Raw genomic sequence first — 18009 nt, 5'->3', positions numbered from 1 at the left:
TCGCACAGTGCGCACTTTTCCTCCCGCTCCTTTCTCCCGCAGTCGCTCTTGTCCATTCTCATCCTCCCTTCCCTGCGAGCATGCTGGGATCCCTCATCTACTTTCATCCCAAACCGAGAGCTTAAATGACTTTTCCCCCCTTTTACGATCAGCCCTCCTTCATCCGTCCAGGCGTCTATTGCGCGGATTTTATAGCCCCGCGTTCCTTTTTCAAGCCGGTCTTCGGGCTCCGGCGTCCGGGCTGGTGAGGCTGGAGAGAAGCGAGAGAACCCACCACAGGTGAAAAAGGAGGTTTTACGACGCTGCGGTATAGGTGATGAGGATTGAACACTTTGAGAATTAACTCAGCGCAGTCTTTTGGGCACCAGCGGCGCGCGCTTCCTTTCACTGAAGGACTGAAATCGAGGTCCATACACTTTGGGAGGACTAAAAAGGGACGTTTCCTAACTTGTGTTTCTGGACGATAGAATATAAGAAAGAAAGAAAAAAGACACTGCGTTTGTTTCCTAACTGGGATTCCTAAGGAAGATGTGACCTTTTCTTTTGCGCACCGGCAATCCGACTACAACCTAAGGAGCGAACCGCTGCTTTTCCATCAGTTGCTCCGTCTTGACATGTCTTTTTGTGGGATTACACGCGGAGATATGAGCATTGTGAGAGGCCGAGCTGGATTGTGAGATTATACCATCTTCGCTTTTTACCCGTCTCCTCGAAGAGGAAGTGCTCCGTTGGTTCAATGGCTTCAGTGTCAAGGGTGGCAAGGCGCAGGGATGCCGGTCGCTGGCCGAGAATGTCGTCAACTTTCTGGGCTGTGGTGCTTCTGACAGCGCTGCTGGTTCTCTACTGCGGTAAGTTCATTTCTGACCACGCACATCGGCATTTGGGCCACAGTCGCCGGTGCGCAGTGGGTGACCGTGTCGCGGTGGGTGGGGATGTTGGGTGCGGGGTGTGTGCGGGGCTGCCGTTGGATATCGCCCCTCAGCGTATGGATCTCACTGGTGTCATTTGTTTTCTGTTTCTTATCAAACAGTTATTGAAAACCACACACTGGCAGCTGCGTGCCCACTCAGAAAAAAACCCCACGTACTTCCTTAATCTCCGCTCCTCCTGCCCTCACTCACGCACACAGACAGGCACGAGAGAGGGAGGGAGAGAACGGGAGGGAGGGATCTTTGATAAGAGGGAAATGTGTCTCATTGTGTGGTGAAAACACTTTCTTTGGACAGTTGGAACTCAAGTGCCCCAGAGGTCTCATTAAGGTCCTATAGTGTTTCCATTTAATTCTCTCTATCTCTCTTTCTCTCTGTCTCACGAAATGAAGGCACGTGTCCAGAGGGCTGTGCTTTAGTCAGCCTCACTTACTGAGGTCACACGGTCATGCCTCCGTCATATTGTCTCTGGACTAAAACACTGGTTGCAGGAAGTAAAGAATCCACATGAGACTTGTAATATAAAAAAAACGTCTTTTTTTAAAAATAATGAATCCAGGAATAAGCCCCCTAGTTGAACAAACAGTGAGTCTTCATCCAGTATTCAACTATTGCCTAGGGATAACCTTATTAGGCTAATATATGCAAGTGGGTGCTCTCTCTCTCTCTCTCTCTCTCTCTCTCTCTCTCTCTCTCTCTCTCTCTCTCTCTCTCTCTCTCTCTCTCTCTCTCTCTCTCTCTCTCTCGCAGAGGCTGCTTCTCTGGCCGAGGATGTCTTTTCATTTCTTGTTCCCTGGCACCCTCACACCTTCTCTCGCTTTCCTTCTCTGACTCACTTTTTTGAGGAGATATCCAGCTGGCACATTGTACTCCAGTCTGCTATGTGTGAGAAAAAAAGAAGACGAAAAACTGCAGGATATGTATATGTGCAAACGACATGCATGATAAGCCCGTTAACAAACCTGCTTTTTCATTAGCCGCCGAGCTAATGATTAATATGATCGTCTTGTCTTCGAGCACATTAGCTATGCTGGTGTTGTAGAGGAATTAATAGATTCATTACACTCATTTTCTTTAGTTTTCCTCGTAGCCTCTACATTAGCCCTTGCTCTCTTTCCTTATTATTTCTTCTCCAATGAACAGATGATTGAGTTTGCTTTGTAATCATACAGGCCCAGGTTAATCAATGAGAGGGGGGGTTGGTTTGTAGGAGTGATTGAACAGGATATCAATGCAACACCGAGGCTCCTCTATGTTCTAAAGCATTTTCACTTTGTTGAGAAACAGTCCAGTAACATTACATTTGTCTTACTATTTGTGAATGAGAACTAAGGCCCGAGAGCCTGTGTGGTTTCTCCTCTTTCCTTCTCGTCTTTATCTCTAGTCTCTTTTCAGATTTTTCTTTTGTCTCAGCCTGTAGTCTTTGAGGCAGATACACCTCCAATCATCTGGAATTTCAGCCCAGAGTATTTCCTCTTTTGGCTTCGTCTTTCTTCACATCCACTTCCAATTAGTTTGACCTTCTTCATCTCGGCTGTTTTGTCCTTTTTATTATATTTATCTCACCCTCTCCTCCTTTTGTTCTTGTGTCCTTCAATGTCTCGGTCAACTGTCTGGTCCAGTTTCCCCTTGTTATGTTACATATACCTTCTTATTTGACTTAAATTCAGGTGTTTGTTCTTCCATTTAACTCCATTTAATTTTCAGTTTTCATAATCTATTCTCCTCTTTCTGTGTTGCACATGTTCTCTCGTTCTCTTTCCCTCTGTCCCATTTCTTTCACATCCTTTCATTCGTGGGTCTCTTTTCTGGTGGTTGTCTGAGCTGTATGTTATTCTAACTGAGGTCTCTGCTTGCTCAGCAGTTTTTTTTTGCCCCTCTCTTGTCATCTCTTGTCTGCGCCCCTCTTCTTTCCATTAGACTTGACATTTTTCTGACTTGTTGAAAAAAATGTTTACTTTAACATTTTTGTCCCTTTCGCATGATGGAAATTGACAAAGATATTATACTATTCATGATAATTGTCTGTATGTGGTGGAGCTGTAACTTTGAGATTAAAGATTAGTCAGCTGATCATTTTCTTGATTAATCAATTGGTCCATAAAACATCAGTAAACCATTAATACTGCCTGTGACAGCCAGGGAAACATCACCAAATGTCTTGGTTGTGAAAGTCTGAAACCCAAAGACGTTTAGTATAATACATTCAGACAAGGAAAAGCAGAAACTGCAATTGTCAAATGTGACATTTATTTATTCTTCATGAAATGTTTAACTTATACAAAAGAGTACAAGTGATGATTTAAAACATATTGTAAGCATTTTTCGTATCAGCCTATAGTCAATACTCTGGATATATTTTAGAAATCGAGAATATCCAGAGGTTGAATATTCATAAACAGTATAATGCATCATAAGCTGATTGTATCATTAGACAATCAACTCACAACAGTTTTAATCAAACTATTTCCGGATGGTAAAACTGTGTTAGATGACAGTAATCATAGATCATCTGAGAAAAGTTATGGCTATTTGAATGGTCGGGGGATCTGAAGGCATCGTCAGTGCATTTCTACTTGATTTTACTGCATTGACTTCTACAGTGTTCATATCTTAATTGTTACCTTTTTATTCACCGTTCAGTTGTACTAAGCTCCGCCCTTTCATGTCACTTCTTAGCGAGATGACAACAACTAAAAAACATGTTTATGGTTATTTTTTTTTTGACCATTCATACTTCTTTTCTTCAATTCTAATAATATGTCGACGCAGTGGAAAACTGCCAAACTGACTTTGAAATGGGTATTTACAAATTCACATATCCAACATCTTTACATCCATATGCATAGTAAATAGTCCAAGGGTTTTTATGCAAATCTGGACTACTTGCATGCATTGTTACTGGGACTTGTGGCCGTTATTGTTCTTTTAATGGACTGTAATATGCACTTTCACTAGTCTGAATGACCAGCTTCTGAAGTGGAGTCTGCGTGAGAGAACAAATACTGCACAAATTAGAGCCATTTTGCACAGACATTTGTACAGCAAAAATTGTGTACAATATAGCTATTGTTTGTATCAAGAGCTGTTTTGCAGTGCTGCTGTGTTGTGCAGCCAAAAGGGGGTGGAGGGAATGAGGGGGACTCTGTGATTATGGCTATGACTCATATGGTGCCTGTCACCTAGAATCAACATCCAGCTTCACACAATCTGCCGTCCTCACTCAGGCCCCTCTCAGAGGGAGCGATTCATAAGGAGCGATGTGGCAGAGGGAGGGAGGGAGGGAGGGAGGGAGGGATAGAAGTAGTGGCACAGGAAGAGGTGAGAGCAGGAGGTGGCTTGACATCCTCACTGATGCCTTGATAAGAAAAGGGAGAGGTGTGGGAACAAGAAAGGGAGGAGGCAAGCGGGGGAGTAGAGGTAGGGGCTAATGAAACATACATTGTAGAAGGATGGAAGAGAAAGAAAGCGGTGGTGAAAGGAGACGATCAAAGGAAAGAGAAGCCCCGCTGAGGGTGGGGAGGGAGCAGAAGGGAAAGATTCTGGGGGAAGGAGACAAACACAGTGCAGAGAGAGAGAAAGCTAAATGGCAGAAGCTCGACAATGTGAGCGCACACACACCGCGTTAGAAACTCTAATCACTCCAGAATGCCTCAGTACCCTCTGATTACATTACAAAAGACCAACAAAAAAAAGAAGAGGAAAGCATTGTGTTCTGCGCACTACAGCTCCCTCCTCTGGAAGCTCTCAGACAAGCATTTGTTTGCCGATGTTGCTGTTATGTATTCATGAGACTGTAGCCCTGCATGCGAGCTCGGGGGAAGGCGAAGATAGAGCCACAATGCTAGCTAATCAGTATGCTAATCTCAGCTCGGGACAGCGAAGGAATGTAGCCACGGTTCGGGGTCCTGGTTTGAACTGCAAACAGGCACAAAGGGGAAGAGAGAGAGTCATGAGCACTAAGGGGAAAGAGGAGAAGGAGGTGGTGGGAGTAATTGAGACAAAGAGAAGAAGAGAGGTCATGCACTTTAAATGTAAAAAAATGTGGTGATTGCTGATTCATTGCAGCCTTTAATGGTCTACAAGTGTATGCATGTACATGCACAGACGGATATAATCACTCAAGGGCAAATACATATGAGAGATATTAATAAACATAACAGAGCAGGCGAACAGGTTAGACTGATGCACACACACACACACACACACACACACACACACACACACACACACAAGCACAACTGTATCAAAGCAGTTATTCAGGGGTCGGACACATACATGCATGAGTACGCATTGCACTGCTGTCAGGGACAAAAGAGCTCTCTGCCGCTGCTTATAGGCGTCCCCGCTCTGTCTGTCGGTGCAGTCTCCTGTGTTTCCTTCTGCCCGTTTGTTTATGAATCGCTGTTGTTCTGCGGCTGAATCGATGGATTGTTGACTGTTGACTGAACCGCAGCCCGGGGCCACGCATGGAGGAAAGATGGTGTGACGCGCGCGCCCAGGCATTTCACCTTGTCGCCCGTAGATGCTCCCCAAAAAAATTTATGCAGTACAGTAAGGTAGTGATATTGCTCAGCTCGATCTGCTTGCGTGCACACACACGCATGCACGCACGCACGTACACACACACACAATTCAAGATGTCTGATTCACCAGCCGAGAAAAGGGGACTCGGCTGACCTCAAAAAAAAAACAGAAGAACTTGTAGGTGAACACGCGGACAAATTTAAATATCTTATCTTATTTTCAGCATAGCCTGGAGCCTCTTTCTCTGCAGGGAGGGAGACGGAGAGCCGAGCCACTGTCAGGAAGCAGCAGCAAGGGCTGCCGATGGCCTGGGGCCGTAAATTCATAAAGGGAGTCAACTTGTTGAGTTTTCCACCAAGAAAGCGAAAAGCCACTTTATAGACCCCCAGAAATGGGGCCAGAACCGGCATACATATTTGAACAGCTTTTTAGAAGATGTCTTTGCAAAATTTAAAGACCATGATGAGTGTCATTTGGGGGAGAGGAAAGGAGGGAAGGAGGGAGGGAGGGAGGGAGGTGGTTTGCTGTTATCACGTAATGAGCGTGCCACAGATGGAAAGCTTCAAGTTCGGTAAGGCAAGGAAGGAATATTAAGAATTGTGTGACTCACGCTATGAAATATTAAGCAGCAACGGGATCTTTTTCAGTGTACGCAGGGACCCATTGCCATTAGATGGGAGATGGCAGTATGACCACAGGCGGTGTGCGTTTCTTTGCTGCCTTCACACACACGTGTCAACCCGTTGCTGCCTTTGTCTGGAAAATGAGTGAACAGTACAATTTAGAGTTAAGGGAATGCTTGTTGATAGGGATCTTCAAGCATATGGTTGCTGCTCTTGGCCCCTTGTGTGAGGCAGTGGGCATCCATCATCCCATAAGTTCAAAAATTGTGTTGATGTTAGCACACTTTGGACGGAGGAAAGGCAATTACATCAAACCAGGAAGCCGTTTTCTTCTCTTTTTTTTTTTTTACAGTGACATAGTGCTAAAGTTGACAAGTAGATTGCTTCCTTTCTGAACATGTCCCATTTCTTACAGTGAACATCTGTTGTGCTGCATAAAGAGTTTGCTGTTTCACCTTGAATTCCAGCCTCATGCTGGCGGTAAGGCTCTATGGATGCCAATGCCGGTCTGTCAGTCTGCTGATTAATCCAGACCGAAATATCTTAACAACTTTGCTGAGAAACAAAGTACAGACATTAATCGTGCCCAAATAATGTATTTTACTGACTTTGGTTATCCCCTGTTCTGTAAACGTAACTTTGTGTTATGCTAATAAGCATTGCAAATCCAAAATGACTTAGTTCAGTCAAGTTCAAAGATTCGTCACAATGTAGTGCAAAGCGGTGGCGTGATCGTTCTCATGCACTTCAGTAAGAAAGTGAACACATCACTGCTCATACTGGTACTCCACTCAGCTTCAGGATCCAGTCTGAACTTCAGTAGTACACTTAGTCTAACTGCTAGTCCAAGCTAAGTTATGTTTCATACAAAACTAGCTTTGACTAGCACTGTACATACTAGCTCAGCAGTTTAGCATTCACAACAGTCAAGTTGTTTCTGTGGCTTTCGTGGTCTTTTATTTACTTTTAGTAAAAGTGTATTGTGGCTAAGCTAACAATGGTGTGCTTAGACCACAGTGAGGGGACTTAACTGCTAAAAGCTACTGATTTAGTCACAGAATAATTCAGTGTATTTCATGTATCTTTATACAGGTACTGAACGCCTTCAATTATTAGCTAAACTAAGCAAACTAGGATGATGAATTAGCATGTAGCTATTAGCATTTAGCTCAAAGCACTGCTGTGTATACATACAGCCTCACAGAGCAGCTAGCATGGCTGCAGACCTTTAGTTTTGTTCCTTAATGTCTAAATCTGGGGAAAAACAAAAACAAAACAGAGATCAAACTGAATTATTTTCAACACTGCATTGTTCTCCGCAGCCTCTCAGTGAATCAATGAATGCTGACCTTTTATTTGACGAGCTCTAATCCACACAACACTTATAAATGCAGGTTTGCAATCAATTACAGCCCCTGTGCTCTTCGTTTCAATATTACCACTTTGTTTGAGTGTGTGTGTGTGTGTGTGTGTGTGTGTGTGTGTGTGTGTGTGTCCCTTCCTCTTGTTAAATCTATTGATTGGAGCGAGACACACAAGAAACAACTGCTTCATAAAAGAAGGATGTAATGTCTTTCATTGTGGTGAAGAGCACGCGTGTGTGCCCACGTGTACAGGCCATTCAGTACACAAACACTCCTGGCGAACAGACAATGTAGTTTCCTGTATAGTGAATCCTACAAGTTAGCGTCATGCCTGTGTTTTGCAGTTGTGTTTGCATAGTTTCATCTGTAGTGAAACAGCACACGGCCTGTTTCTCCCCAGCTGCTCCACTGTTTCAGAACAGTTAACAGCTACAACAGTTGGTGCACTTGTTTACACTGAGAGGCAGTAAAATTTGCATTAAAGCCGCTTCTCTGTCTCACTTCATCCTCTACCTTCTGTTTTGTTTCACTCACCATGTTTTGAAGTCGTGTCTACGTCCACTTTGGTAACCAGACACTACTGTGTGAAAAACAATGACGCCTTGATGCCATAATAGTGTACTAATATGCTGTGACATTTACTTAATGTGAGAAAAAGTGTTTGGAGTTTGCAGTTAGGCAAAATATCGCCGTAGCCGCCTCCGTGGCTAATTGCACCTTAAATGCACCGTGTCCCATCGTGAATTAATTTGGTGTCGATGTGACTTTAATTACCGTTTAAAAGCTGCAAGTAAAATATTTACATATCACATTGTTAGTGGTGTATGACTGCGGGGCTCAACAGGTCACAGTCAAAGAAAAACATTGTTTGTGTGTAACAGCTCAGGCCTTTCCTCATTAAAATGAAAGTACCCACGCATGAATTTCAGATTCAGGAGCCTCATTCGCAGCCTTTGTCAAAGAAAAGTGATAAATGGTACTTTCTTGAGACCAATCCTGAACATTATGAGGGATGGCTTAATTAGGTCGGAATCTGGACAGAGTCCTGTGGTGTGCTCCCGCCTCCAGAGGATTCCTGTGCACTCGGTTTTGCCTTCGGCCAGTAAGTCCATTCAGAGAGAGATGCTAAAGCTACTCCCCCTTTATTACTGCAAAAAGCAATTGCTTGGAAGAAAATGCCAGAATGGTGCTTTGAATTCCTGGAGGGGCCCATCACTGAGACACAGCCCACGGAGCTGAGACAGCTAGCATCTGGAGCAAAGACACAGCGGTAAAGTGGAGAGAGAGAGAGAGAGAGAGAGAGAGAGAGAGAGAAAAGAGGGGAGGTGGAGAGAGGGGAACGATGGAGTTGGACAGAAGAGAGGCAACGAGACTGAGAGAGAGCGGGAGACAGAAGGGAGATGGACAGAGAGCACAGGGGAGGCAGAGAAATGGTGAGTGCGAGACAGAGCAAGAGGTTGACGGGGGAACAGTAGACAGGAAAAAAAAAAAAGGGACAGTGCAGGCAATGAGACAAAAGACAGACAGACGAGGAACACTCAGACGGTCCACCAATTGACAGCCGGTTGGGGAATAAAGTCAGCTAACACAATGAAGCAGTCGGCAGACAGACTCGCCGCGGAGTAGCCGAGAGGCTCTCAGAAGTAGAAACAAATATTACATTAGAAGAGACAGAAGCCATTTGTCACAGTGGGAGGCCTGAGAGGTAGTTAAGCTGCAGAATATAGGGACCAATGGCCTGGTTGATGCATGTCGCCACAAGGAGGAAATTGTGCCGAAGTCAACTCTGTTCAATCAGTTGTCTGGTGTCCTTCAATGACTCCGGCACTTAATGAGATAATGCCGGCGCAAAGTTTCACCTGCGCAACTCTCCAGAACTTGTTATGGGGCCTGGAGGGGCCTCCCCTCGTTCCGTCTCTCGGTCTTTTCCCGCCTCCTTTTCATCCTCCCTTCCTGCCAGCCTGTCAGCTGCACCACCTCCACACCACGGCTCGCTGACACGCCTGCTGACAGCCACGATTCAATGTTAATGTTTCCCAGAGATAAATCTGCCGGACATTTATTATGGCCTAAATGACAGCTGCACTCTGCTTGCACCCGGGTGTCAGAGACGGTTGACATTCTGAGACCGTTTCAAGGATTGTTGGAGACGGTCAGTCAGTCACTTGGTCAGTCAGTCAGGCGGTATGGCTTTGGCTCTGGGCCACGAGGTGCATTACCTCGCTCTAAATATGAAATGTGCTTCATTAGATAATAGCCGGAGAAGAATGTTCATCGCAACAAAAGCATCTATTTCCTTGTTTTCTCCCTCCGTTTCTCTCGTCCTCCCTCCCTTTCCTTTCCCTTTCGTTCTCCCCAAGTTAAGCTGCTGACACTATCCGTGATTGATATGGAAATTACAATGCGCTTGCCCTCATTTATCTTGCACTAGTGCTTGGTGCTGCTCCAACAACCATTTTGGGATGCAGAAACGATGAACTGATTTGTGGCTGCTGTTGTGGAGAGCAAAACGGGATATACTGTAAAGATTTGATTCGAGACCCCGAGTGGCCCAGAGGATGAGGAAGATTTCCTGTTTTAATGGAAAAACAACCACTGTGCCTGTGAACAAGCGGTAACCTCGAGTACGTCTAGAGAGGCACATACGGAGTCCCACAAGCAACAAATGTCAATAATCAAAGGAGTCAAGTGTGGTATTGAATACATAAAGGAATCATACTGTGAAGTTAAATAATGAATAAGAATGTACCAGTCAGCCAGGAAGATGGATCTTTACATTTCACTTTGTCTCTTTTACACTTTGTTTGACCGCACAACACTTTCCTTTTTTATTGTTGTTGTATATTATGACATGAACATCAGTTTCGTGGTTCCCAACATGTGTGACAGATGAGCTCATTCACCCTTTCATTGACAATTATGTTCATTTGAACAAAAGTTAAACAGTTTTCTTCCCTCTCTTTTTATTTAAGGTTGTTAATTATATGACGGTGGATGTTTTTATGTTTGTCCTCAACTGTTTGGGTCAGTTTGGTGAAGTTGGAATTTGTACGACTACTTTGAGTTGCTGAAGCTGGATGTTTCCAGCGTGTGTCCATTAGTTGAGCTAACATTTAGCTTATTTAAAGTCTTTACTTTTACCAAACTGTTTATTCACGACAGGAAGCTTATTGTTTCACACATGTTCTTTGCTTTTAGCTAACTATTTTAACAATCTATCCACTAAAGGTTGCTAACTATCTCAATTTAATCTATTACATTAGGATTATTATTTAAAGCGTTTGCTTTTAGCTATTTCAACAATTTATACATAGCTTTCACAAACAGTTTAGTCCTTTATTTTCTGAACGCCACTATCTATTCCAACAGGTGGTGATGCAATATGAAGGTAAAATAGAACATGGGAGGGCGGTCTTTAGTTTATTATGTCATCACAGCTTAAAAACGAAAGTCCCTTGTGCAAAGTCTCTTTTGCAATGAGAATGTTGGAGGAGAAGTTAAGATTAAACATCCTTGAACTGGATAAGCCTGATCTCACACTACAGCCGCAGAAAATCTGAGGCAGGAAACACTGGAGGACGCTGCTGCCTGGCAGGAGACGAGGCAGTCGCAGGAAATAAGTAGTTGAGCTGAAATGTTACAGTTTTAGCTCCTTTCAGAGCTTAAAGACTCTCGCTACAATATTCTATCCGTTTGATGGATGCATTATGTTTGCTTTTTCTAAATTTAAACTGCAAATGCAACAGATTTACAGAAGCAAACTAGTAAATGTTTTCAGCTGCTGTCAATGGAAGTGTTTCGACTCATCTAAGCAGACACCCTCAGTGCCTGGAGGCCCACAAGTCCACAGACACTGCTGGCAAAAAAAAAGGGAAGCGACAAATCTTTTTTACTTTATGCTTCTTTAGAGTTCGATACAACGCTTTCGCATTCCCCTGCCCACTTGGATTTTATGTGTTGCCAAACTAACTGGGATGGAAGCGACCTTGCAGTGCGACAATCCCACTCAAGTACTGTGTGACCAAGTTTAGCTCTCTTTATGCAGTACAGGCAGCAGAGGACTACAAACCTGTATACTCTTCTTGACTTGACTTGACTCAGCTGCTGGTGATACAAGTTCCTGCACATAATCGCAGTCCTTGAGACTTCCCGCACATGCCGAATTACTGCCTGTATGCGAGGGAATGACAAAGAATAAAGAAGCTACAGCTTGGGGGATTTGGGGCTTGCCAGACTCTTTCATGTCCTGGTACCAGACAGTCGCTCAGCGCTTGTTAGCCGGTTCCAGGCAGCCGTATTTGACAAGTTTGACGAGACTCCCTGCTGTAGTTTTGTAGTGTTCATTCTTCAAATTGCATTTTGAATTGCTCGTCATGATACAACTTGCATAGGTGTTGGGTTTAGGTTTCGCAGAAGCAACGTGAGCGCCGGAGTATGATTTCCGGTAACATCCGAGCGCTTGGACGTCCCATGTATTCAAAGGCCTGGCGAGGCGACACGACACACACTTCTGGGCACTGTAAGTGGTTGTTGGTTGGGGGACAGTCGTGTAAAAAGGCGGGTGAGGATGAAGATGTCTACTCTTTTGCTGTTTACCCATCTGACACGGAGGGTTAGCCGTACTTGAAGCGACACAGGAGGACATGTTGCCTGAGAGTCGTCAGCGAGCTGCAGGAGTGCAACTCCAGCTGATACTCGTGCTGAAACATGCTTCGGTTATGTATGCATGGCAGGTCGGAGACCCTTTTTTTCTTCTCACGCTCGTGCTCAAGCTATCTCGGTTTCTCTTTCTATGCACTATTTCCCGATCTCCCCGGCGCCTTCGCTTCACACTCCCTCTCCCCCGAGCCTTTAGCGGCGATAAACCCCGGCATTGTCACAGTGACAGCAGAACATGCGAGTTATGCTTGAAGAGCTCATTACGAGTTCTCAGCAGGGACCCTATGGGCAACAATATATGTGATGTGCATGCGACACAATCAGTGAAATTCATGGAAACGCACTCTGTTATTAATGACACAGATAGCATAGCCTTTGTCCGACGTAACCCAGTATTTTTTGCTGGTAAACACTATATTTCAATTGGAAATACTATATCCATATAGACATCAAAACGTAGTTTCTTTTGATTTCATGCCTTTTCCCACATTTGCTGCTCTGTTTCATTCGTGCATGATATCATCTTGGGAAAAATTTGATTGCATAATTGTTGGAACTTGGTTCCCTTTGTGAAAATGACCCGTGGGACGATCCAGAAGCCAGAGGGGAGAGAGTCCTCCACGACGTGTGGGCATGTTGCATATGTTGAGGGAATGTTCACGGTGTCTCAGTCAGCGTAGATGTTTCTATTTTTAACCTCGTCTTTCCCAAAGTGTGCAGAAGGAAATTTGAGGTAGTTTCATTTCCTACTGCTTAATACTTCAGCTGCATTACTTATTATGACTTAAATATAATACGATTTAGCAGACAATGGACATTTTTCAGCTTTGTTCGAGATGAACATGTTGTGACTTTGCAGGTCTGTGAGAAACACTATTTATGTACTGCTGTTCAGAGTTTGCATGTATCAGGAAACTTGGTTGCACCATTGAGAGAAACAAGAGGTTTTGTTCATACTTTGGGTTAATTGGTCCTTTTGACACTGAAACTCGCTCTGAAAATGTTTAAGTGCTTTAAGAGTGTGCACATTTAGCATAAACAACTGAATATGAACTAGGAAGTGTTTCCGCACAATATGTATCATGTCTCACACACTAATTAATTATCATATTTCTCGTAACTCTCAAATTCTGAATAATTGCCGTGGATAGATTTGAACATAAACCAAATTGTGTATCATCGACACACAGGGCTGTGGTGAATGAATGTACTCAACATTGTGGGGGGGGGGGGGGGATTTCATTTCGATAAAAAATGATCTGTTATCACAGGAAGATGCATGTGTCACCAGCTCCCCAATTAAATCTGAAGCTCTTGGTGGCGAGGGCTGCTTGATGAATCAATCCTACACACTCACGTAAATGTAATTACTCCATTTGTCAACGTCTGGGGAGAGACCACGCCGAGCCCCGTGCACCCAGAGCATCCGACGGGGGAATAAATGGAGATAACTGTTGGCCATTTTACCTTTGCACCTTCATCCCCTCTAAGGTCTGTGCCGCTCAACCTAATCACAGCTATAACCATTCTGAAAAGGGGAAGTTATCATTTCATCAATTACCTTTGGCCCGTGGAGGACACTACACACACACACACACACACACACACACAAACACGATTGCAGTACAGTACCCTCCTGAAGAAGGGCATGCATTATTCAGCAACATGCTAACATGAATTATAGGAGGATCACATAAAATTGGAGTTTTTTTCTGTAGGTGGAGATGGGAGGTGGTTGACATCTGTTGTTATGGTTGCTGCTGCGGGAAAATCTTGATTAGACGATGGGCTTTATTTTTTTTTTGTTTGGTATTCTAATCCCATACTGCATCGAGAGGACAGATGTTAGCGAGCTAATTAACAAATCCTTGGGCGATGTCGAACGTACTTCTTCGCACTCGGAGGCTGCAGGAGGGGGGCGGAGGAAGAAGGGTGGTGGGGAGGTGGGGGGTTCTGTTGGATCGCACACAGTCAGCATCCCAATACACAAGCAGACCCGTATCACTAGCGCGTCCATGCGTCGGAGAACCATCGCGTTCGCTCCCCGGCTTCTGGAGCGACACATGTGTGCATGTGAAACCAGAGTGAAAGACACAAGGCAGCGAGGAGGCGGGGGGGGGACTGCTTTTCCTTTTCCTGTTGACACACTGTGTCATCAGCAGCTATCAGCTGTTGCCATTTTATATGCCAGAGCAGACAGAGGCATCTGATAAACAAGATAACGGTAAATACTGAATGTTTCAACGCGTTTGCATCAGAGGAGGAGATGTAATAATTATGAAGCCTTTTTCTCAGCAAATGTGACGCTACATTTTGACTGCGTTCAGAGAAGCTAACCCTCTGACCGCGTTGCTGAAGTCACTGGTTCAGAGATGTGGAACATTGTTTATACATCACCTTGAGTTACACGTCCAGCAATATTCATTCTTCTTTTAGCTCAGTTTTTGGTCTCCACCGTCTCCTGAGGGAAATACCTGGCTCTGAATCAGCTGCTCGGGACTGGAAGTTGGCATATCTGCCTCTGCGGCATCGATTTTGACTTTTAATTTGAATGTGTCTATTGCAAGCTTCCCAAGTGGGAAGGCAGTACTAAATTGCTGGAGTACCTCCATGTCTCAATGCTATCAGTTTCCTAGTTGTATCATTTTTCTTTTAAAGTTGTTTTGTTCAGTTTTTTTTTTGTGAACTCTCAAAAATCTGAACATTGATTTCGTGAAGAACACGAGCAGAAATATATTTAAGCTTCCACACATTTCACTGGTTACAACTCATGTAACTTGAGCCCTAACTCTTTTATATTAGGTCACGAGGCACAAATCAAGAAAAAAGCATAAATCCCTCAACAAAAAAACCTCAACAAAAACAAACATGTCAGGTATCAAATTCAACATAAAAAGCAGGGCAACAATAATATTTGATCCCATTGTACAACCTCTCACCACAACTCAAACAATAAATAGGATTAGGGGTTGGAGTTGGGGCTTAAAGGGCCGCAGGGACAGTTCACCACAGACTGTCCCTTTACCAAAAACAATTCTGTGTCATTAACACCAACCCACTTATGTCCTGAAACGCATGTAGACACACACATGTAAGGTTTTAAACCGGTTTCCTCCCTCTCTTTTTGTGCAGATGGCTTGATTTGCAGGTGCCCTCCGGCCTTCAGGGTGAACGCTCGCTTTTAAGCTGCACTTTCGTCGACTCAGCTCTGAGCGTCTGAGGTCTGCATGTCCGCTCACCCTCACTCGGGGAAGCGGGGCGGCCCCCCGTCATGGCGGCCGCTCACACGAACACTTTAAAAAAAACAACATTTGGATTAGTTTGAAGAGCGCTGGTACAACATCAACATGGTGCACACGCACAATCAGTTGGATTTGCTGACAGCCACTTGCTCTCTGCGCGTTTTTATTGCTGCCTTCTTTTACTCTCCGTCCTCCACACAGAGGTGCACACACGCATTGCTCATTCTTTTGAGGACATTATTCTAAATTGCATTAATATCCTGGAGGATACAATCCCATCCCTTGACCTGAGCCTGACCCCACTCCTCACCCCAGCTGCAGTCTTAATTGTTGTCCTCACAAGCACAGCTAAACGTGACTGCAGAGATACACACGCATGAATGCGGTGTATGCAAATTAGATTGTGGAGAGAGGGTACCAAATAATGAATCATCTCCCTACTATTGCAGGGAGATGAATGGCCGAGAGGGTGGAAATAGAATTTCTCAATTTCATAACCCCCCCCCACCCCTCACGCCCCACGGTCTTTTGTTGCGTTGTCATCTTCCGCATCGAGGTCACTTCAAATCACTCAACACCCGCTGGAAATCAGGTGAAAAGCAGAGTGTGTTCAGAGACAAAAGGGGCGATATGTGATGTCGGGTTCCCGGGGGCCAATCTTAACCGCGTGGATTTAGAAGCAAGTGTGTTGACGCCTTTTTAAAAAAAAAAAAAAAAAAAAGACTCGTTTCAACCTGTGGCGTCGGGCTCGGGTTGAGCTCATTCCGAGCGCGTGAAGGCAGTTCCCATGCTCCCCCTGTCCCGCGCAGACACCCCGCGCTCCTCCTCCGCCCTCCGCCTCCTGCCCCGGGACGGGGCCCCTAAGTTCTCATCTCTTGGGAATCACGGAGGGAGATTAACGCGAAGTATTTCTCCCTCCACGGCGGTTCACTTCTGTGGCGCCGCTAATCTAATGCACACATTATTCAGCGAGGCCCCGCATCTATTGAGAGAGAGAGAGAGAGAGAGAGAGAGAGAGAGAGAGAGAGAGAGAGAGAGAGAGAGAGAGAGAGCACAGGCAGATTTATCGCCCAGGTTTAACTGTATGGCAAAATAGCGCATTAAGCAGATGATATCACGGCGTATATGAAATGATTATGCAGGCTAGTAGGTAGAGGAAAAAGGCTGAGGAGACCTGCTTAATTAAATGCAAGGTCCACTGTTATACATCACTGGTTTTCTTGTGCACAGACCACTTAATGTAAACTGTGAGGAAGGACTCTGTTTTCCTTTTTGCTTCTCCTCCATTAGTAAAGAGCTGATCTGCAGGGTTTTATCCCTCCTCCGCCCACGTTCCCCTCCTCCTTATTCTTCTTCTCCGCTGCATCATCTCCAGAAGCCTCTGTGCCCAAAATATGCTTCGAATTTCCTCTCGCTTGCTGGGTTTCCACCAACATGACTAATCTGTAATATCCTCCACACCGCAAGGGAACACTGAAGTCCATTACAACGTCAGAGAAGCAGTTGTTTGATGTTGATAAGCCAACGGCGCTCGACCCGCCACTTTATTGACGAGATAAGTGGAAAGCCGTGACCTCTGCGCCAGGACGCGCACTCGGCCGCCCGCTGCAACACTTCTGACGTCCCGTCCCGGCTCTGGTACGACAAGGCGTCTCAACACCGGATGTCACGCTTAACAATGTACCGCGCTACTCTGAGAGAGCGCAGAAGAGGTTCCCCTCACGGGCATGCAACATTTAGGCCCTGTTTTGGGGGAAAGATGGATTGAAGCATGATGCAGAAACCTTTGAATAAGCCATAGGTTTGTCCTCTGTTCTTTTATCAGGGTAAGCACACAAACCCCGGGATGATTCAGGAAGAATTGAACGCTCACTCTGTTTTTTTTTTCTCCCGTCCCGCTCCTCTGAGCTCCCCGAAGCTTCTTTATTGAATAGCCTGAGATGTTGCAAAGAGGAAAAGTGGGAAGGGACCACCAGTGCTGCCAAAGATGGAACGGTGGCTCCCGGGTGAAGCAGTCAAAGGATCAGCGTCGGATAGTGCTGGAAGTGATGGAGTCTATATTCGCCGTTCTTGTAGATGTATGCATGCTTTGCTCTTTATGCACATATTCACATCCTTTCCCCTTGTTCATTTCTTATTGTGAAACATGCCGTTGGAAGTATGTGTGTGCATTTCAGTGACTTCATTAGCCTCGTCCTCGTGACAGCGCTACATATACAAACATCAAACAACAAAGACGTTCATACATTTTTACCACTTGATATAGTATTCTATATTCGTTGAAATATCATATTTGAAATAACAAAACACTTACATTAAAATGAAGTGCTACCTCCGGGCAGCACTGTAATGAGTTTTGCTGCGGTGCGGTTTGAATGACACAATGCAGCGTTTTGTGAATAGGTGACCTCAGACCCTGTGGTGAGGTCAGGGTCAATACTCTCTCGGACATAAATGTTGTACTGAGTTTATTTCCCGAAAAGAGTGTATTCATGTGATAACAGAAAGAGACTTGTTGCTGGCTTTTGTAGGAAAACAAAAAAACATGAAGTACTTTGTCTTGTGTGTTCAGGTGAACATCCACAAATGATGCGTACTTGTTATGTATACTTGTTATGCATACTTTATTCCATTTCGGTCAATAGAGCCCCGGTGCCTTCACCAC

General features: G+C 44.7%; 1 protein-coding gene across 1 annotated transcript in view; it reads left to right on the top strand.

The window, feature by feature from the left end:
• The first annotated feature begins 2 nt into the window (after positions 1-2).
• tafa5a (TAFA chemokine like family member 5a) overlaps positions 3-18009 on the top strand; it is a 126882-nt gene continuing 108875 nt past the window's right edge. The window contains exon 1 of the mRNA XM_068586796.1: positions 3-848. Within this exon, the coding sequence (XP_068442897.1) occupies positions 737-848 (112 nt within the window). The 5' untranslated portion in view covers positions 3-736. The remainder of the gene's footprint in view (positions 849-18009) is intronic.

Source organism: Clinocottus analis, unplaced genomic scaffold (assembly GCF_023055335.1).
Source record: "Clinocottus analis isolate CAN_PGR_092001 unplaced genomic scaffold, fCliAna1.0.p SCAF_20, whole genome shotgun sequence".
In the NCBI taxonomy this organism is placed as follows: Eukaryota; Metazoa; Chordata; class Actinopteri; order Perciformes; family Cottidae; genus Clinocottus; species Clinocottus analis.
Note: the sequence above shows the minus strand (reverse complement) of the source record. Positions and strands in the feature narration are given on the sequence as shown.